Below are 23885 nucleotides of genomic sequence, written 5' to 3' on the forward strand. Positions count from 1 at the left end.
CTACATTCACATCAAATTCCAAATTTACGTTTACGTCTGACTTTACGTCTGTATACAATTATTTGTGTACAAACACAAACTCTCGTGCAAACAAAATATTCACATATTTATAACTATATATCCTGTGCATCAAGTTGTCCCTGACCCCATTGTCACATGGCACACATACTGAGTAAATTGTGTGAAACAAACTGAATTTTTCAATGTTAGAAATTTTCGATTGCACCACTGACTTTTGTGTACTTTCATTAACACTTGACTTAACTTCCATTGGTCAATCACGACGTATTTCAAATTTTATAAAAATATATTGAGAGAGAAAAATAATAAAATCCAGCTACAATATATATCCAACGCTCTGAAAAATTGTTCTATTTTTCATCAACTTTCTTTCAATTTATCTTTTTTTTTCTCTCCACTTTTTTTCGATAAAATATTAAGGCTAGTCTAAAAAAGTCAATCGCTATAAAAACAAATAATAAAATTGGATATAATACTCAAGTCAGCTGATAACTGTCAATTTTTTTAATTTTTATAATAAATCAATTATAATAAAAATAATAAAATTAAAGTTAGCTCTCACTTGACAATTTTTTAATTTTGTTTAACAAAAAAATTTGTTTCGAAAATTTATTTTTAAAAAATTGCAATTTTAATTTTTTCTAATTTCTACATGTCAATTTTTTAAATAATTTTTATCGGGTCATAATTTATTTGTTAAAAAAATTTTTAAAATTACCAAATAACTGCTAAATTAATTTTCTTATAAAAATATGCTTCTAAAAATTTTTACTAATTATTTATGACATTTAATTTAGCTGTCACTATTTTTTAATTTTTTTTAACAAACAAATTTGTTCCAAAAAATTATTTTTAAAAAATTATACTTTTTATTTTTTACAATTTCTAGATTTCAATTTTTTTTGCTATAATTTATTCATAAAAAAAATTATCAAATATCTGCTAGATTAATTTTCATTAATTATTTTTTTTTTTTTTAATTTTTATGATACAATAATTAGCAGACATTCGACAATTTTTGATTTTTTAAATCAATAAAAATTAGAAGAATAAAAAAATATTTTTAAAATCTTAAAATTTTTCAAATTTTCTACATGCTAATTTTTTTCTTTTATTTTTTTTTAATTAATTTATCTCAATAAAAAAAATTCTAAAAATTATCAAATGTCAGCTGATTTAATTTTAATTAATTTTCTCATGTAGAATTTTTTTATTAAACCTTTTTTCATAACAATTTTATTGCTATAAAATTCTAAAAAAAATTTCATAAATTGATTGCATTAAAAAAAATTAAAAAAAAAAAAAAACAAGCCTGGATATTCGAATTAGAATATCATTAATTAATATGCTCATACTAATACCGTTTTAATTACGGGAATAAAAAAACAACATAAAAATTAGCAGACTTTTTCCAGCAAAACTTTTTAAAACTCAGTTCGCTTGTGTGTAATTTTTTCATCTGAGGTTTTTTTTATCTTCGCCCTCTAACTCTTATCTGTGAAAACTCAACTTCAGATCGCGGCAGCAAAGTTACATATCCTGCTCTTTTATATGATTGATTTCTCGGTTGAAAGTTTACCTTGCCACACAACCGGAGGGGAAAATTAAACTCCGGACACCCTCAATTTTATTTAAGTTTTTTTCCGTCCTACTAACGTCATTGAATTTTTTTAGATAAAATAAAATCTAATAAGAAATGACAGTGAAAGTATTAGTTTTTACATGTATAAATAAATTAAACGTCGATCAGAAGAAATAAAAAAATTTCTTCTGAAAAGATGAAAAAAAATTAGAAAAACGGTTCACCCTAAAGGCCATTCTGCAACTTCCCGCTAATTCCATACCTGGGCGCTTAAAATTGTACTTATGACATTTTTGAGATTTTTGAGCTCAAAATATAATTTATGTGATATTTTGAGCTCGTTGAGTTCAAAGAGATAATATTTCTATGCATTTGAGCTCTCCCAGCTCAAAAGTCTGATAGAAGTTTCATAGAACACTATTTTTGGAATTTTTAAACCACAATAACTTTTGAATGAATTCATAACGAATTTTCAGATTTTAATAGATCGAACCAAAAATTTCGGAGTAATTTCGAAAAAACACTTTTTTTGGTTTTCTCTCGTTCACGATATCTCTCGAACGAATTAACCGATTTCGACCAACTTGGTGGCGATCGACGTGGTTTTTTATTGCCTAGAGCTGATTAGTTTTTGGAATCGATCGGTGGAGCCGTTTAAAAGTTATCCAAAAAAAACCACATTTGAAAAAAATTTTTTTCTTAGTTTTTTTAAGATTTCTCAAAATCTACTGATCCGAATCGGCCCAAATTATACTCAAAATCTAAGTTTAGTCAAGCCCTTTTAAATGGCACCAACCGTGATAAAATCGAATTAGCCGTTCAAAAGTTATAAGCGGTTCACATACTTTCACACACACACACACACACATATATACAGACATAGTGACAACCTCGCGGGAGTAGTCAGGGAAGCTTCCTAGGACCTCAAAACGTCGAGATCTGATGAAAACTCGATTTTCTAAAAACGGGGTAAAACCAATAACTTCCCGATTTTTGAAAATCTTCGATTTTCTTAGCGGGAAGTTAAAAATAGTCTTGAGTATTACAAAAAGAATTATTAAATATACAGTACATAACTTCACCAACATTAAAATGCTAAGGTAAATCTTATTAATTCCTTTGAATTTTAATTTTCAACTTTAAATCTCTCCTCGTTTCAGAGATAATAAATTATTAACATAAAAGTATTGTATATAAAACCTTGAGAACAAAAAGGTAAAGTAAAGTAAAGGTAAAAAGAGTTTTTAATTAATGCCGAAAGTTTAAATACTTAACCATCAGCACAGTGACTAAAGATAAACTTAATAATTATTTCAGGGATAAAGTCAATAAATGACTCGTATAAATTACAATAGCAAGGATCCATTTTCGTAGCAAACTCAGCAGTACTAAATCTACTCTACAAGTCAACCTACATCTCCTGTCAAACAACTTTGACTCGAAGATATAGATGTTGGAGTAGATGTAGGTGAAGATATAATTTAAACATACTACTCACAATAGCCGGATCGGGTTTCGATGATGACAAAGTAGACGTGCGTCGGCTGAATTTGCAAATACTACTGCTCCGACGTGTGATAGCTGGCTTTGAACTCTCCGTGGTTGTCATCATCATCATCAGGACTTACGAGGAGGAGCTAGAGTTGGAATCAACATTTTTATAAACAACCCAACGTGGGTAATATCTTGTCCTGTTTCTCTATTGTCATTGAGATTGTCTTTCTATACCCGTCACGAAACGCCATAACTCTCTGGATGACAATCACTATTGAAGAAGTCCGACCACGTACCCGGTAAATTTCTTTCTTCATCCCTAAACGGGGGTATAACTATTCTTCGACCCGTCAATCCTTCAGCTTACTTATTTTCAAGCTTCCTACAAAAACATTCTACCCTCGCAGTAACTTGGGGACGAGATAAAACTTGGGAAAACTCTCCTCTGTTTGTCTTTTAACTAAAACAAAGAAGACAATGAATAAAATAAAATAAAATAACGGTAGTGTGGGAAAAAGACTGTTTAAGAGTCTGCATGTGAATAACAGTAAAATACACAATCCGATTATAAAACTAATTCAATTAACTCACCTCATCCGAATTAATTGTTGTCAGTGTAAACTGTTGAGATATTAAAGTTTAACATTAAATCGCCATCAAAGTTTTTCACTTTGATTCTAACAGAATATTTACTTTTATTTTTATTTGTGTAAGTCTGGAAATTACCAACTACTTTGCTCTAATTATCTTTTTTTTTTTTTTTATGAAGAATTATTTATAAAAGAAAACTTTACACGGAAAAGTAAACTGTAATAATTAATAGTCGATTTATAATAAGTAATGATCAAAAAATTACCATTTCAAACAGTAAAATCGTGATTTTAACAATCACTTTATAATATTTATCATTTAAATGCTACAATTTATTATTTACATGGAAGAAAATACCATTTCAAACAGTAATATATGCTGTATGTAAGTCGAAAATTTTAAAGTATAATAATTAAGAATTTTGACTGATATTTATCATTTTGTACCTAAAAAATGATCGCATGATATGTAAAAAATATAAACTACAGTTACTAAATTTTCTATATAAGCAACGTCAATATTTACAAAGTAAAAATGGTAAATTTTAAACGCAATGCTAAAAATCAAACTATAATTATTGATTTGCTTGGACTGGTAAAATATATATTTTAAGAGTAGAATTTTTCCTGTTTAAAATGTTAAATTCTCCGAATGTGAGACCTTCTCTTCTCTTCATAGTATAGACTATATATTGAAACGGCAATTTTTACTGTTTGAAACTGTAATTTTTTAAGATGAGAGAGTCGTTATTAACTATAGTGATAGCTACTAATCACATTTTCGATATTAAATTATAATTTGCTGCTTTTACACTTTCTACATTAAGGGCCAGTTTTTCAATCCGAGATAAAAGTACTGCCATCATGATAAAAAAATAAATAATTCAGCACAGTGATATTGCCTACGAATAATTCTCCTTGAATTCAGTCACTTATTTTGAATTAAAATAAATAAACATTAGCCACATGTCACAGTAAAAATTTTTCGTAAAATTTAACACAAAAATTAGTGTTGATGACTTTTTTTACACAATTTGTGTTGAATCAACATACTAAAATGTTAAATTCTACACACTAAAATGTTAAATTCTACACAAACATTTTTACACTTTACACAATGACGAAAAATTTTTTACTGTGTGTCACAGAAATATTCACCTCCAACTGTGACAACTTCCTGATTGTAAATAAATAAAATAAAAATTAGGAAAACGGATGACCCTGAAGGAGATCCCTGTAACTTCCCGCTAATTCTATGCCTAAGCGCTTGAAATTGCACTTATAATGTTGTTGAGCTCTTCAAGCTCCAAATTACAATTTATGTGTTATTTTGAGCTTTATGAGCTCAAAGAGGTAGCTGTTCTATGCTTTTGAGCCCTTCGAGCTCATATCTTGCGTTTGACATATCTATTATTAATTTATAATTGTGTTAATTAATTTAAAATAATTTAAATGACACAATAAGAGGTTATTATTATTTTTATGATATATTTATTTATTTTTATTTAAACAAACGACCAAATTCATGGAGAACTAATTGAGAGCAATATCACGTCGCTGAATTATTTATTTTTTTTTTTTATTTTATTGGCGGTACTTTTATCTCGGATAAAATTTTATCCCGGATTGAAAAAAACTGGACCTGAGTTTTGTAATATTTACATTTCGACGTTCTAATTAGCAAATTGTCTAACTCCATTTTAGAGAATCTTCCATTTGTACGAAAAAAACAATTAGTTAAAAATTTATTATCACTTTAAAGTACCATTTAATATCATTAATATCTAATACAGGTATTGTATTTCGGTTTAAATCATTCAAATAATTAATAGTGTGACTATTGCTACATCAAAATGTTAAAAACTCACCCTCGAAAATAATAAGGAGTTAGACAAATTTCTAATTAGACCATCGATTTGTGCCGCTGTACTGAAACTATAAAAATAAACCGGAATCCGAGTAAGTTTTACAGTTTACTTTTTTCCGTGTAAGAATTTGAATAAGTTTATAAAAATAACTAAATTTCTAAAACAACACCCTCCAGTTTTTATTTTAACTTTTAATATTTTTCCAATGTTTTCCCCAAGGTTAATTATCGTAAATCTTTCGTTAGATTTCTTCTGTAATTGCATGTGCGTGTAGCACTACACTGACCGAAGTGTGCTCGGTACTTGCTCTACAATCTCACTTTAATTAAGTTTATCCACTGAAACTCCGTCGATTTAACGTAAAGAAAATCCACATTTATTAATAAATCACTGGAGAGATATAGATCGTGATACTGAGGTCAATCACGCGAGAGTCTTAATAGCCACGAGTCGCGCATAAAAATAAACTTCAAAAATTTATGGAGTAGGTGACAAAATAAAATTTATATTTTTTACTTTTCAAAACTTTTATCTAATATATTATTTTTATTTTTTACAGAAATCGCAATACAACTTGAAGCTTTTGGAACACAAATATAACATCTGGAGCTCTTGGATCATAAAGTGCATCTCGACGCCCACGGGAACGTGTGGATTTAAGTCTTATGGTCAACTGGTAGCAAACTAGTGTGGAATCCTGGTGTGGATGTTGATGGTGGGATTAAGCTTGAAGTAAAGGAGTAGAGTATGTTTGTGTTAGCTTCAAGTCCGAGTATGAGTATAACTCAGTGGAAACTGACGGTAAGAACTAATAAGAAGATCCGAAGGGCAGCAGAAGGGTCAAGAGGAAAAAGTATCGAGCAAAGAAGCAAAGCAGAAGGACGTAAGACTTGTTAAGTTAACGGGAAGCTTTTATTTGTGTTACACGTGTGAGAACGCGTGGCCGTGGGGATGAGGGTTGAAGCCAGGACCGAGCAGAGGGTGGTGTAAAAATAAGCACCAGCGTTTAAGTCAAAAATAAAATTGTTGAGAGATAGAGAGCCAACGACGACGCTTCCGTCTAACGTGTATCGAGTGACTGGGGGCGAAGCGAATAAGGGCGACTCGTCAGCTGGTGCACTTTCATTTCTATAGCACGCTCTCTCGGCTCTTCATCCCTCAGCCATCACCATCGCCATCCTCATCCTCATCATCTCTTCTCATCTCATCCTCCACCCTCTTGTCGGTTGAGAGCGTACCGCGGGCGGTTTTCCTCGTCCCGGTTTTGCCTCGCCCCCCAACCAGCCACTCTCTTTTATCTCTTTTTTCCCGTGTTTGTCTCCACGGGCCCACGCCGCGACACTGTCAACCAATGTCACTCTCTCTTTTTTTTTAAACTATATTATTTTTTCCACTCATCTTCTTTGTGTGTTTAAAGGTATCCGCGCATACCATACACCTCCAGGTACATGCTACATGCTATGTGCTACATGCTATGGATATGTTTATATTTATATTTTTATGTGCGGTGAATATCGCACCCGTATTTGGACCAACCCGTGGTGTGGGTAAAAGTGGATAAAACGAGTGGGTGAGCGACACAGCGCCAACAGAGGCGCAACCTTCTGACAAAGAGCATTGTGCCGAGCTATACAAGCATAATATTTGCATGCGCATATACCAGCAAAAGCTCCCGTCATATTATCCTATATCATATACGACAAGTACAATTCACTTAAATCACTTGTCCTTCCTTGTTTACTCAAGAGGTTTCTGCTTAATTATTTTTATTAAATGCAATTTAATATATAATAGCAACCTTGCAGTCACTATGTGACTGCTGTGACTTGGGAACTATGAATATATAAAATTTTGCTTTATTAAATAATTACTTTTTGTTAAATTGCACTGTACTTTTTTAATTATTGAAGTTTTTAAAGATATAAGTTCAGCCCAATGTTACACTCATCAAGAGTTTTCATTTGAGTACCCACATGCGTTTTTATATATTTTTCATATATACATATATACATATATATAATATATATAAATATATGAAAAATTGATGTGGGTACTCAAATGAAAGGTCTTGATGAGTGTAACATCGGGAGGAGCTTATATCTTTAAAAGTGTCAATAGTTCATGAGATACAAGGTAATTTCTTAATTATGTTAAATTGCACTGTACTTTCTTAACTATTGACATTTTTAAAGATATAAGCTCATTCCGATATTGCACTCATCAAGAGCTTTCATTTGAGTACCTACATGCATTTTGATATATTTTTCATATATACATATATATAATATATATATAAATATATGAAAAAATGGTGTGGGTACTCAAATGAAAGGTTTCGGTGAGTGTAATGTCGGGGTGAGCTTATATTTTTAAAAATGTTAATCGTGCGCAAGACACAAGGTCATTTCTTAATTATTGATATTTTTAAAGATGTAAGCTCATCTTGATGTTACACTCATCAAGAGCTTTCATTTGAGTACCCACATGCACTTTTGATATATTTTATATATATACATATATATAATATATATAAATATATGAAAAATTGATGTGGGTGCTCAAATAAAAGGTCTCGATGAGTGTTATATCGGGGTGAGCTTATATTTTTAAAAATGTCAATTGTGCGCAAGACACGTCATTTCTTAATTATTGATATTTTTAAAGATGTAAGCTCATCCCGACGTTACACTCATCAAGAGTTTTCATTTGAGTACCTACTAGCATTTTGATATATTTTTCATACATATATATATATATGAAAAATTGATGTTGATATTCAAATGAAAGGTCTTGACGAGTGTAACATCAGGAGGAGCTTATATCTTTAAAAATGTCAATAGTTCATGAGATACAAGGTCATTTCTTAATTATGTTAAAGTGCACTGTATTTTCTTAATTATTGACATTTTTATAAATATAAGCTCATCCCAATGTTACACTCATCAAGAGCTTTCATTTGAGTACCCACATGCATTTTCATATATTTTTTATATATACATATATATAATATATATAAATATATGACAAATTGATGTAGGTACTTAAATGAAACGTCTTGATGAGTGTAACATCAAAATAAGCTTATATTTTTTAAAATGTCAATAGTTCACGAGATACAAGGTCATTTCTTAACTATCTATCTAGAGATAGAGCATTATCGAATGCAGCCTAAATACTTATCATCATAAATTGACTATCGGTGAGAATGATATGAAACCTTGAAAAGGCACAAATTCAGGTCAAGACTTTTTCAACGATACCAAATTTAACCATAAAAATACACGAGCCACAAAATTTTGCTTATTCTCTTAATAATATAACGTTGTTTCTATTTAACTAATTGTCTTGTTTTATATTTGTTCCCGCAGGTGCCTCGACATTCAGTTCAGCAGAATAATTTTTCTTCTGGAGAACTACCGCGCCTTTTAACTGTTATGTCTGGTCTACATTTATCGTCCGCCTGTTCTGTCGTATGTGTCGCGTTTAGTATCAGCAAGAATACAAACATGTAGTTGAGTTCTGTGAGAGGAAAGTCAAGCTTTATAAGCTTACTTGCCAATGTCCTAAATTTTTTTTTAAAGTTTATTTACTCATTGGAATTTCGCTGGCTAACTGTACTATACGGGGAATGCTGGCTCCACGGATTTCCAATTCCAATAGACCCTTGGCATGTGTGCCACTGGCTCTATACGTTATTTACTCACACATAAATATATAGACATGTACATAAGGCAATTTCATTGCTCTGCATTTGACAACCGGATGTATCAACGACATAATGGTCGTTCCGCCGGTAGCAAATATAGTTATAGTATATTTGTTATTATCTTAACAGAGCGATCTCAGTACAGTTGCGATCATAAACAAGATAGAAATTAAATAAAGCTGAGTATAATGTTCTTAATATAATATAAACGAGAACAGCAAGTTAATGCTAATATAATGCTTGGCATGAAAAATACTTAAATTTATCCTTTTTTTGTGATATTTAATTTTCTGCAGTGCAATCATTGGTTTCGTACGTCTGCTACAAAAACATTAAATCTTCTCAACGATGTACTTTCAGAGAAAAAAACTCTCTTTGGAGTCTCTAGTCTCCAGCCTCTGTTTGGTATATCACGCCTCGACGGTTTTTTTACAGCCTGACATGTTTTCTTCTTTTCCTTTGCTGCATGCTACATACCGGATTCTCTTCTACTCCATTCGTTTTTCTTTTCCGCTTTTGCTGATGGTAGTTCCGTCTTTACTGTAAATTTCATAATTTTATACGCTTTGATCTGCTCACTTTGGTTCCTTTGCGCCTGAGAATCACCACACCAACAAATGAGATTTATTCTGTCATCATATACAACTGAAAGTGCTTTAAAATGTCACGCTGAATTGATGTTTTATATAAATTTTTCTCTTTACTATTTTTATTAAAAGAGAGATGAAATTTTTTCAGATCTCCAAGCTGAACATGATGAAGACAAATGCTGGGATAATGTTCTCGGGCAGAGTTCTACCGACGTTTGACGGAATCAAACACATTTTCAGTAGAAAAATTGTTTTTAAAGAGAGCTTTTATCTTCTGGAAAAATTATTTTTTAATTAAGAACATTCTTAGTAATTACCTTCCACTTTGTGCGTACTCTAGTAAGATAATTTAATTAATATTTTCTTTTTAAGTTATAAAAATTAATAGCAACCTTGCAGTAATTATGTGACTGCCGTGACTTGTGAACTATAAATAAATAAAATTTTGCTTTATTAAATAATGACTTTTGTTAAATTGCTCTGTACTTTCTTAAATATTGACGTTTTTTAAGATATAAGCTCCTTCTGATGTTACACTCATCAAGAGCTTTCATTTGAATACCCACATGCATTTTGATATATTTTTCATATATACATATATGTAATATATATAAATATATGAAAAATTGATGTAGGTACTCAAATAAAAAATCTCAATGAGTGTAATGTCGGGATGAGCTTATATCTTTAAATATGTCAATAATTAAGAAATTATATTGTATTTTGTCAATATGATATTTTTACATACATAATTAAGAAATGACCTTGTATCTTGTGAACTATTAACGTTTTCAAAGATTTAAGTTTATCCCAATGCTACACTCATCGAGAGCTTTCATTTGAGTACCCACATACATTTTGATATATTTTTCATATATTTATATATATATAAATATATAAAATATATGAAAAATTGATGTGGGTACTCAAATGAAAGGTCTCGATGAGTGTAACATCGGGATGAGCTTATATCTTTAAAAATGTCAATATTTCACGAGATGCAAGGTCATTTCTTAATTACATATTTAGAGATAGAATATTTTCGAATGCAGCCTAAATACTTATCATAATAAATTGACTATCGGTGAAAATGATATGAAACCAAGAATGGTATGAAGTCAAGATCTTTGCAATGACACTACATTTCACTAAAAAAACCGATTTTATCATATGACTATCCTGAATACAAAATTTTTCTTATTCTCTTAATAATATAGATTAAATTGAGTTCAAAAAATTAATTTCGCTCTTAATTATTTATATCTTTTTTAATTTACAGATAAAATGAAAACGAAGAAGAAACAGGTCGATTGTACTCAGGGTGCCTTGGTGTTTTCTTCGGCGAGTGTACCGATCATAGATATGATGTATATCCATCCACGTAAGCTACCAAGTTGAGATGGATCAGTTTGCAAGCTCGGTAAGGAGATTAAATTTGCATTGGCGGTTGTTCCTTGAAGAGGAATTACGAAACGGCCCGAATATATTGATCCATCAGTATATAGTATACACACCGAAGACTTGTTTGTTCTCTGCGCACTAGTGCACACGCCTCTAAATTTACTTATATTCCTACTACTACTGAGAACTTTGTTCACACGACAATAACTCTGACGAGTCTATAAATATACATGTTTATGTAATTTGACATTGACTACAAAAGCCCCAATAATTCAACAGCTCCAGTACAGCATCTCTACATTCACTCTTCTCTCAGAACTTTACAATGTTTATTCAACCAGCAATTTTTTTTTTTTTTCTTTCCTCATCTTTTGCATAAAACTTTCGGACCATCCATGCGAAAAATTTCATTTTTCTCTGCTCCGTAATTGAATATAACTGAAACTATTTAATTACTGAGGAATTTAATAGAATTATTTTATATACTAAAAGTGAGAGAGTAAAGATATTTCGTTAAATATTTATTGAATTTAATGAATGTCTGCTATTTACATATATAATAAATGCTTTTATAATACTTATAGGTAACATAAGCACATTAAATATTTATCAAATAATAATAACTAGCAACCTTGCAGTCACTATGTGACTGACGTGACTTGTGATTTATAAATAAATAAAATTTTGCTTTAGTAATTAATGACTTTTGTTAAATTGCACTGTACTTTCGTAACTATTGACGTTTTTAGTAGATTTTATAAAAATCTAACTATTGCAGCCGTCCTCATGGCGTAACTTTTGAAAAATTTAGCCATTTTCTGACTTAGTTTGTCGAGCTGAGTCAGAAAATATATATAGTTCAAAAGTTTATATATGTATGTATTTATATATATATATATATATATTTATATATATATATATATATATATATATATATACAATATATATATATATATATATATATATATATTTATATATATATATATATATTTATACGATATAACGCGGCTTGTCAGCACGATAGCGTTTTCAATTTATGACCGATTCTTCTCAAACTCAGCATGCTTTATCTATCGATCAAGACCAAGGTTAAGTTCGAAGATGAGCTTAATCGGGCGAGTAATTTGGAAATGACAGGATTTTGAAATTTTGAAAATCGTAAAAATTGATGTTTTTACTACTTCAACTTGATATAATTACTGATCGAGACAAAATATTGAAATTCGGTAAAATGCATCGTAAAGCTCTTTTAATAAGCTTCAATTTTTACTACTTAGAAGTGGTAGTAGCCTCAATATTACTCCTTTTAGAATTCGTTTAATGAAACAGTTTTACTGTTGCAGCCGTTTTAGAATTATTGTCTACATCATAGCTTAATCATGATGTAAATTCAATAATTACGATATTGATCAGTCTGTTGTGTAATGTTTTCGGGTAGGTTGTCAGTAAATATGTCACAAATTAGTTCTAACCATTGTTTTCTTTAACTAAAACTTTATCCGGTTGCAAAATTCTGTTTAATTTGAAAACTGTTGTTTCTCAGCAGTTACTTAAAATTTGGACATTTATAATTCAAATCTTATAATCTGTGCAATTCTTTGGTAAATATTTGAGAAACTTTTTCTTCACAAGATAATTTTTTTTCCTAAATTTGTTGTAAATTTTTTTTAATTTATTATTGAATTTTGTTTTTAATTCATGAATTAAGTTATACATTATCAGTGTTATTATATTATTTTATTAAAAATCAATTTTTTTTATTTGAAAAATCTACTTCCACTTCGGCTGCCGAATGGCCTTTTTACACGCTTTATATTAGCTTCACTTGTATGTCAGTTTGTTTGTCAGTTTGTCAGTTTGTCAGTATGTCAGTATGTAACTCTCCGTGGGTAATCTGCGCGCCTGCGGCCTTCCTTGGTTCTGGTAGCCGTTTCTCAGGCTCCCTCTCCGAAATCGAACTCTGATTCCCCGTATTTATAATATTTTATAAATAAACCAAACTAAAAAGTAAAAAATAAATAATAGTTTAAAAAAACTAAAAACACGCTTTTTATAGAAAACCAAACTAAAAAATAGAAAATAAATTTAAATTAAGAATAGTGTTAAAAATTTCAATAAATATAAATTAATAATAGTGTAAATAAAAAAAATGTATTTTATTTTAAAAAAGCGTGGGGTGCTTTTTAAGATATTATCAAAATGATAATCACTCTACTCATATCTGTCAATAAAATATTTATAACTATTGACACCATGCACCTCACGCTTTTTAAAAGAAAATACATTTTTTTATTTACACTATTATTAATTTATATTTATTGAAATTTTAACACTATTCTTAATTTAAATTTATTTTCTATTTTAGTTTGATTTTCTAAAAAGTGTTTTAGCTTTTAAACTAATATTAAAGATATAAGCTCATCCCGATGTTACACTCATCAAGAGCTTTCATTTGCGTACCCACATGCATTTTAATATATTTTTCATATATACATTTATATAATATATATAAATATGTGAAAAATTGATGTGGGTACTTAAATGAAAGGTCTTGATAAGTGTATCATCGGGATGAGCTTATATCTTTAAAAATGTCAATAGTTCACAAGATACAAGGTCATTCCTTAATTATGTATCTTGAGATAGAGCATTTTCGAATGCAGCCAAAATACTTATCATCATAAATTGACTATCAGTGAGAATTATATGAAGCCATGAAAAAGCACAACTCCACGTCAAGACTTTTCCAACGATACCAAATTTAACCATAAAAATCCATTTTATCATACAATTACCCTAGCCACAAAATTTTGCTTATTCTCTTAACAATAATGATAATAATAATTATTAATTTATTAATGAGAAATTAACCGCGTTTAAATGTCACAGGTAGCATCAAAACAATTTCTCGAATTATAATTATACAATGCAATCCCGTGTGAATTACAAGTGACATAACATATATTATTTGAGAGAAGAAGAGTAAGAGTGGTGACCGCAATCAAATTCTTGGCTCCACATGAGAACTCTCGTGATAACTGCTTTGCGTTTAAACCACCTACATACATTACATCCGTATGTTAAAGCGCATCTATGTACACCGCATATGTTTATCTCTCCCACGTAATTTTGCAGCTGACATATATATCCATACTCATGGATGCAGAACTCCAAACGGAGTTGTACATCGAGGGTATAGTATGCATTTGCACTCTGGGTCAAAATTTGTCTCTTAATTATTCCTGATGTTTGCTCAGAGATCACTGGGATGGCTTTCACCAGAATAATTACTCCAAGCTCTTATTCTGTCTTTATTCTGATCTATACTCTGTCTCACAGTCATTGAAGCCATTATATTGCTATTACGCATACTGCCTTGACTCATCTTGGAGTAGAGCTGAGTTTCGGCGATCCGCTCTAATGTTCCGCGACAAGCGACCTTCTTGTTTGATCCCACTTCCGACACGGTCTGTAAAAAATAAAAATAAAAAAAATTTTAGATCAATTAATACCAATTAAAACTAACGACTAAAATTTCAGCTACCGATCCAACAGTTCCGAGGTGGATCTGTAGCTGCAGGATGAACATTCATTTTAATTTAGGATATTAAAAGAATCCGGCATAATGTTGATTGAAAGCCGCTGGAAGCTCGAAGACGCTACGATTAGTTTTTCTTTTTCTAAGATTCTCTGTTCAGCTTGGATCCAGGATGAAAAAGCCATAGAAAAGCCATTTCCATGACTCATCTTGCCCAGATTACATACATCTCTGATTTTATCATTTTTAATGTGCTCGGCAATGATATCTAATAGGATTACGCTCATCGTTGATATAAAAGGACCGGAATAATAGTTGGATTGTAATGACTCGATAACAAAAGGCACAAAGACTTTAAATAGATACTTTGTTATTGTCTGGGATTTTCTATCCGGTATTAAGGTAAAGTGCTCATTATTCCATTTATTAACTCTAACAATTTATTGTTTCGTATAGATCTATAAATGTACAAAGAATAGTCAGGTTTTTTCTGAGTATAGGTACAAATCCAGAGTTGATTGTCGATTGGTAATTTACAAACTGTGTTAATGGATTTTTTTGCACGGAAAAAAGTAAGCTGTAATAAATGATAGTCGATTTATAATAAGTAATGATCAAAAAATTACCATTTCAAACAGTAAAATCGTGATTTTAACAATCACTTTATAAATTTATCATTTAAATGCTACAATTTATTATTTACATAAAAAAAAATACTATTTTAAACAGTCATATTCGCTATGTGAATGTTGGAAATGTTGAAGTATAATAATTAAGAATTTTGACTTTGATATTTATCATTTCGTACCTAAAAAATGATCGCATGATATGTAAAAAATATAAACTACAGTTACTAAATTCTCTTTATAAGCAACGTCAATATTTACAAAGTATAAATGGTAAATTTTAAACGCAACGCTAAAAATCAAACTATAATTATTGATTTGCTTGAACTGGTAAAATATATATTTTAAGTGTAGAATTTTTACTGTTTCAAATGGTAAATTCTCCAAGTGTGAGACCTTCCCCTTCTCCTCATAGTATAGATTATAAATTGAACCGGAAATTTTTATTGTTTGAAACTGTAATTTTTTAAGATAAGAGAGTCGTTATTAACTATAGTGACAGCTAGTAATCACATTTTCGATATTAAATTATGAATTGTGGCTTTTACACGTTCTACATTAAGTTTTGTACACGGAAAAAAGTAAACTGTAATAAATAATAGTCGATTTATAATAAGTAATGATCAACTGGAAAAAATTACCATATCAAACAGTAAAATCGTGATTTTAACAATCACTTTACAATATTTATCATTTAAATAGTAAAATTGATTATTTACATGGAAGAAAATACTATTTAAAACAGTCATATTCGCTTTATGAAAGTCGAAAATGTTAAAATATAATAATTAAGAATTTTGACTTTGATATTTATCATTTCGTACCTAAAAAATGATCGCATGATATGTAAAAAATATAAACTACAGTTACTAAATTCTCTTTATAAGCAACGTCAATGTTTACAAAGTATAAATAATAAATTTTAAACGCAACGCTAAAAATCAAACTATAATTATTGATTTGCTTGAACTGGTAAAATATATATTTTAAGTGTAGAATTTTTACTGTTTCAAATGGAAAATTCTCCGAGTGTGAGACCTTCCCCTTCTCCTCATAGTATAGACTATATATTCACTGATAAAAAATTTAATTTGGCTCAAGAGCAAGAATCTTGAACCAAGAACACCATTTTGAAGAAAATGAATTTCTTGAAGCAAGAAGAAAAATTCTTAAACCAAAAAAATTTTCTCGACTTAAGAATTTTTCCTCTTGACTCAAAAACTTTCCTCTTGGCTCAAGAAATTTATTTTCTTCAAAATGGTATTCTTGGTTCAAGATTCTTGCTCTTGAGTCAAGTTAAATTTCTTATCAGTGTTGAAACGGCAATTTTTACTGTTTGAAACTGTATTTTTTCAAGATGACAGAGTCGTTATTTACTATAGTGACAGCTACTAATCTTTTATTTTTTATATCAAATTTTAAATTGTGGCTTCTACACTTTCTACACTAAATTTTGTAATATTCACATTTGTGCCACTCCGATGTGCGCTGTACTGTTTGAAACTATAAAAATTAACCGGAATCCGAATAAATTTTACAGTTTACTGTTTTCCGTGTACTCTCTTAAAAGAAATCAGTGGAATTCCACTGATTCAACCAGTGAATGACAATTTCACTGGTGAATCAGTGGATTTTCACTGATTTAACAAATGTACCTAACAGCGCGCATGCGCGCAGATATTTTGATCACTGATTTCTTTCAAGAGAATACTTTAAATAGATACTTTGTTATTGTCTGGGCTTTTCTATCCGGTATTACGGTAAAGTGCTCATTATTCCATTTATTAACTCTTACAATTTATTGTTTCGTTGTATAGATTTATAAATATATAAAGAATAATCATGTTTTTTCTGTGTATAGGTAAAAATCCTTACCAGAGTTGATTGTCGATTGGTAATTTACAAACTGTGTTAATGGATTTTTTTGTATTTACGATCGAGGATATGCCGTAATTAAAAATATGCTGAAGCTATACCGGGGAATCTAGGAAAATAGCTCGGGAAAAAGACAACAGGCTCTCTGCTCTAGTATATACATGTATAAATATAAATAAAAGCTCAGTAGAACGGTAGCTGGTTTCGAAAATTGCTAACGAGCTGAGCGTCGAAATCAACCCTGCGTGCTTGGAATAATTCACAATTTATTGTCTGTGTGTGTTGTGTGTGTGGTTGAGAATTGGGTTGACACACGGGCATCAATATAATTGATGGTATTTTATCGATTATTCATGCACGTATTATATATACGGACAAATTCCTCTTGAAAGGATAAAGGAAGTTATTAAATAGATTAAAGTTAATAAACCGATGAGCAGTTAAATGTCAGGTGAAATTAATTATTTTTAGTCAATAGAATATTTATGTATTGAATTTTAGTGAAAAGAATTGTAAATATGAGAGGATTGATAGCTTTAGATGATTGTGTGATGCTGCACTAGCATGTTATCACGGAATGACACAAAAGATAGATCGATTTGACAAAAGCTCAATATTCGTTTTGTCTATACAGGTATACGGATCAATGAAAAGTGAATGAAGCTGTCCGACGAAGCGATTTGTCGGGAATATTCATCGCTCTGTGCAATTTTCTGGAAGACTGATATAGACTACAGCTCAACCGGGTAACTCGTCAGTGGTTATATCAAGCTTTGTCTGACAATAGGGACAAGGAACAACAAGTGTTACTCATATTTCTTCTATTGTCTATCTTGGAATTGCATACACAGTGCTATTCATATTAATATTTCACTGTCAGTGCCCGACTTTTTACATTTCTGCTTATTGATGAAGAAATAGATTTTATCAAGAAGCTATTTTTGAAGTTTTTTAAAATTGTTCAGTCAGTTGTTTGTTGTTTGGGTCACGCTGATACCATCATACGGTTATTGATAACTATCGCAAAATTATGCACATGGAAAAATTTCAATTTGGGTCGCCAGAAATATTATCAAGCCAATCTAATTCTCCATTTATCTACGAATATACAGATAAATAATTTTGAATACTTTTTAATGGATTTGCATTTTTATTTTTTTTTTTACACATTTGAAATTAGTTTTTAGTAGATTTCATTAAAATCTAACTATTGCATTGGTCCTTATTTTGCTATATTCCGACTCAACCCTCATGAAAAAAAAATGTAAAAAAAATATATGTCGAAATACATCAAAAATATATTTTAAGTATATTAAAAATCTATAAATTATGTATAGTAAATATATTTTTAATAAATAACTTTTGGCTGATTTTCATTTATATTTTATATATTTCAAATCTATTTTAGATATATGGGTGATTCTCTGTAAGGACGTCTTAAATCTGTACAAAATTGTCCGACCAAATTATTTTTGATTTTATTAGAAAAAAAATTAACAAGGGCTACAAAACTATCAGCTTAATCATAATAAATAAACAGCCGGTTTAATTTTTGTTTTTTCGATATTTGTGTATCTTTTGCCATATAACATGACAGGGGACTGTTTTTTTTTTTTATCAAATTGAGAAAAATCAAGCAAACTATTTCAATGCATTCAACTTTTCAAGTTCTCAACGAATTTTTACATTAATTAGAATAATATTAAGACTTATGGATCCAATTTTATAAATAAATTATAAATAAAAATAGCTGCCAGGGGACTGAGTTTTGAAGTGGCCCAGACACATATTTCCAGCACAAACGGTGCTTTGACACTAAATAAAATAGCGATAAAGCGCTAACAGCCCTATGGTTATTAACTCAAGGCTAGTTAGGTCATAAACCTTACAAAAGGTAAAATAATACGCTGGATTTTTTTTTTTGGCTTTGAACTTCTGGTAGGGGATTGTTCTTAAAATGCCTGGGACAAACTTTGGTTTAATGAATTTAATGAAACGAATTAATTTTTGGTAATTTTTATTGAAGAAGATTGTTAGTTAACTAATTAAGTTTATAAACATTATGGAAAAAACGATATATTATGGACGAATAACTTAAAATTTAATCTTAAAGTTTCAATTTTGGGAATGGGACAGCCCAGGGGACTGTTATTTCGGTGGTTTACGAATTTATAGCAAAAAAACCAAAATTTATTCCATTTTAATTTTCAATGCTCCAAATAGAAATGTTTTTTTACTTTCGTAACAAATTTTTTTCAGTAACAAAATAACAATTTTTCCAATAAAAAAAATGCCTGGGACAGCGAAAAACATCCTTACAGAGAATCACCCATATTCAAAATTTTTTTTTTTATATTTTTAGTTATGTATTTTAAGATATATCTTGAATATACCTAAAATATATTTAAAATATATATGAAAATCGGCCAAAAGTTAGTTATTAAAAATATATTTACTATATATATTTACTAGCCGTTACCCGCCCGCTTCGCGTGGCGTACAATATACGTGTATTTGTATATCTATATTCACAAATATTGGTATACAAATACATAGAGTGATCATATAATGGTACATGATCATCTATTAGGGCTTTTACCTTATATAAAAATTTTTAATTTTTTTTATATTTAATGCCTTCTTATTATCCTTTAGGAATTGAATTTTATAATTTTTTAATTAACGCCCACGCAAGGATTTATGAGGGTGGCATTTCATAAAATTCATTCTTTACAGCTCAAAAACTCCAAAAAAATCAATCTGGCCAAGTTTCAATCCTTTAGCTGCTATAGATTAAAAGGTACAATTTCTTTTAATTTTACGCCCACGCACGGACATGTGGGGGTAGAATTTAATGAAATTTATTCTTAACAGCTCAAAAACGCCAAAAAAGCATTCTGGCCATGTTTCAAAGTATTAATAGCTATAGATTGAAATTTACGAATTTTTTCTTAATTTGACGCCCACGCACGGGCACGCCAGAGAGGTGGAATGTCACAGAATTCGTTTTTAAAAAATTTCTAAATGTAATTTGAAACATTCTGACCAAGTTTTGAACTATTAAAAGCCATAATTGAAAAATATGAATTTTTTTTCGTGAACACCCCCGCAACCCCCCTTGTGGGTGGAATTTTGTGAAATCCGTTCTTAGCTGACCTCTACTTGGCAAAAGGAATATTCCTGCCAAATTTCAAGTCTCTAGGTCTTATAGTTCCAGAGATATCGTGATGAGTGACTATCTATATCTATAGAAAGTCTCCTATATATATATAGATTATAGATTTTTAATATATTTAAAATACACTTTTTATATATTTCGACGTATATTTTCTTTTTCATGGGGAAACTCGACGAGCTGAGTCAGAAAGTACATATTGTTCAAAAGTTTATATATGTATGTATATATAACGCGACTTGTCACGACGATAGCGTCGCCAATTTTCAACGGATCTCTACCAAACTTAACATACTTATTCTACCGATAGATACCAAATTCAAGTTCGAGGATGAGCTTAATCGGCCAAGTAATTTAGAAATTTCAGGATTTCAAAATTTCAAAATTTTCAAAATCATAAAAATTTATATTTCTTCACTTTCTTAGAAAACTTTTATTGTAATGATTACAGTAAAAATCATACGATAATATTGATGAAAAAATAGATTTTATCAAGAAACTATTTTGATAGTTTTTTAAAATTATTCAGTCAGTTGTTTGGGTCACGCTGATACCATCATACGATTATGGATAACTATCGCAAAATTATGCACATGGAAAAATTTAAATTTGGGTCGCCAAAAGTATTATCAAGCCAATCTAATTCTCCATTTATCTACGAATATACAGATAAATAATTTTGAATACTTTTTAATGGATTTGCATTTTTATTTCATTTTTTTTAAACATTTTCAATTAGCTTTTTTAAATTGCATTGACCTGATAATCGCGCGGGTTAGATCGAATTTTTTTTATGAATAATTTTGTGGATGGAATATTAATGACGTTTAAATTACAATGATATTAAATTATACTCTTAAAATGTAGGATACAAGCAATGTTTTTTAATACCATGTCATTTCTGGAAATTTTACACTTTATTTTGATTTATGAAGAATATATGGAAAGCATTCATACTGCAGATATTTTTTTTCCAGTTGTTTAATGGAACAATGTATTAAACTAGAAATTTATTTCGCTTTAAAAAATGAAGATTAATAATTTAAAGAAAATAGAAATGTATTTTTATACTCAAGATTACAAGTCAATTACCAACCATACTAAAGTCAATTGTATTCTCGCCTACGCTAAGTCACTAAGTCGATTTAATCTCGCATAAATTTAACATAATTTATTATTTTTAATTAGCTAAAAGCTTGCTACAAGTTTACAGTGTCAAGTTGCATACGTAATTTTAATGTCAGCTTGCTAAATTTAGGTAAGTTCAATATTTTGACTTTTCAGTTAAAATATGTATCAAGAGACTAGAATCTTAAATGTAAAATTTATTTATTTATTTGTTAGTTTATTCATAGGACATACAAAGGTATAAAAACTTTTATATAATTCATGATGTATGCACCTATAGGGGTGAAAAATAAATTGTGCATAAGTCTGGTTAAAGACTTATCCTAGATAACATAAACTTTATTCATGTCAATCGAAGTAATAGTTATATAATATAAATATAACTTAATATGAAAAAAATTAAAAAGGTAGTAAAAATAAAAATGTGAAAAATGAGAAGAAATAAAACTGAATGCAAATGTAACATAATAGGCTAATTATGTGAAGTAAATGCCAACCAGTTTTTCAATTTCTTTATAATTGCGTCATAATTATAAGTTAAAGTTTTCTATTGTACAGGTAATTTATTTAAGTATTTTATTATTACAACTATAAAGGAGCTTAATGGTAATAAAAGAAATTTTTTTAATGAATTATATATGAATAATAGCAGCTATAAACAACAACGTCACGTTCAAAATTCTAAATTTCTTAATCTCAGCATTTGAATAGTATATTACACTGATAGAAGGATTTATTTGTATTAAAAAAATATTTGTTAATAGTTAACAAATCATTTATTAGAGACCATTTTTTAGTATCAAACAAATATTTCTTAGTATTTAAAATGATTTGTTTGTATTTAATAAATCAGATATTCATTTATTAAATATTAATAAATCTTTTTAAATACTAAGAAATATTTGTTAAGGACTAAAAAGTGGTCTCTAATAAATGATTTGTTAAATATTAACAAATATTTTTAACTATAAACAAATCCTTCTATCAGTGTACACTATTAACTTCTGCCCGTGTAGTGTATACTATTTTTCTTTATAGCCGGTCGAAAGTACGTACAGTCGACGCTCTCTGTATTGGACCTCTCTGTATTTGACCACTCTCTGTATTTGACCATATTCTTCCTCTGTATTTGACGATTTTACACAGCTCTTATGGACAAGGACGAGTCAAATACAGAGAATGGTCCTGTACGGGCGAGTCAAATACAGAGAGCGTTGACTGTAATAGTATATTGCACGCATTATGGCGCGCAGTTCAGGGCTCTCAAATTTCTGCCCGTGTAGTATATACTAGTTTTCTTGCTATCCGGTCGAAAGTACGCAAAAATTGCTTTGAAAAAAAATTGATGCCTGCCCCCGACATTTGCGGCACGAGTGAAGCGAGTGCTGCTGGTCGGGGGACAGGCATCAAATACACCTGTCAATAAAGATATTAATTTATAATCTATCATATTACTACTTTCTTTTGAGAAAATATTCCATTGATCATCAAGCATGAATTTGTTGCTAATTTGTTGCTGCAAACTGGTTATTGAAAAACGACTATAAGCTATCTTGAAAACAAAATTTCAATACTTATAAATCATTTGATAATTTGTTGCTATACACGGTAGCACTATTTCTGCGCAGAAGTGTCAGCAACAAAATAGTACCTGGTGATCAGCTAATTTCGAACAATTACTTATGATTTTCCGGGATATGCTAACTTGAACCAAGATTTTTTAAGGCGAATAAGTGTTTGAAAATTAGTTGCTGCCCAGAGTGTCACTAAGACACCGAAAAAGTGCCAGCAACAAAATAGTACTCGTTGATCGGCTGATTTCGAACAATTACTTATAATTTTTCGGGACATGCTAACTTGAGCCGAAATTTTCCAAGGCTAACAAGTATTTAATAATTAGTTGCTGCCCGGAGTATCACTAAGACACCGGAAAACTGCCAGCAACAAAATAGTACCCGGTCATCTAATTTAGGGCGAACTAGTGTGTTATAGAGAACTTTTTATGAAATCAATTTGTATGAATGTACTAATCCATAAATTTTTACAAATTCACTAAAATATCAAGTGGCCAAAAACGGTCCTAAGATACTTCTACCCTATGTTTTATATGATTAATACGAATCATATAATTTATATTTTTAATATTTTGAGCTATTTTTTAAAATATTCATATTTTAATGTTGAATCTATTTTGTATTAAATAAAGGCTAGTGCCCGCTGTTATAAATTCACTTATAACTTTTTCTTTTATTCTACTTGTTAAAATTAGAGTTTGCCAATGCCTTGGCATC

General features: G+C 29.8%; 1 protein-coding gene across 1 annotated transcript in view; it reads right to left on the reverse strand.

The window, feature by feature from the left end:
• LOC123258746 overlaps positions 1–3826 on the reverse strand; it is a 34925-nt gene extending 31099 nt beyond the window's left edge. Inside the window, exons 1-2 of the mRNA XM_044718951.1 lie at positions 3689–3826; positions 3102–3557 (exon numbers count right to left, since the gene is read on the reverse strand). Of these exons, the coding sequence (XP_044574886.1) occupies positions 3102–3221 (120 nt within the window). The 5' untranslated portion in view covers positions 3222–3557; positions 3689–3826. The remainder of the gene's footprint in view (positions 1–3101; positions 3558–3688) is intronic.
• Between the last annotated feature and the right edge of the window lie 20059 nt (positions 3827–23885).

The sequence above is a fragment of the Cotesia glomerata genome, linkage group LG2 (assembly GCF_020080835.1).
Source record: "Cotesia glomerata isolate CgM1 linkage group LG2, MPM_Cglom_v2.3, whole genome shotgun sequence".
Lineage (NCBI taxonomy): Eukaryota > Metazoa > Arthropoda > Insecta > Hymenoptera > Braconidae > Cotesia > Cotesia glomerata.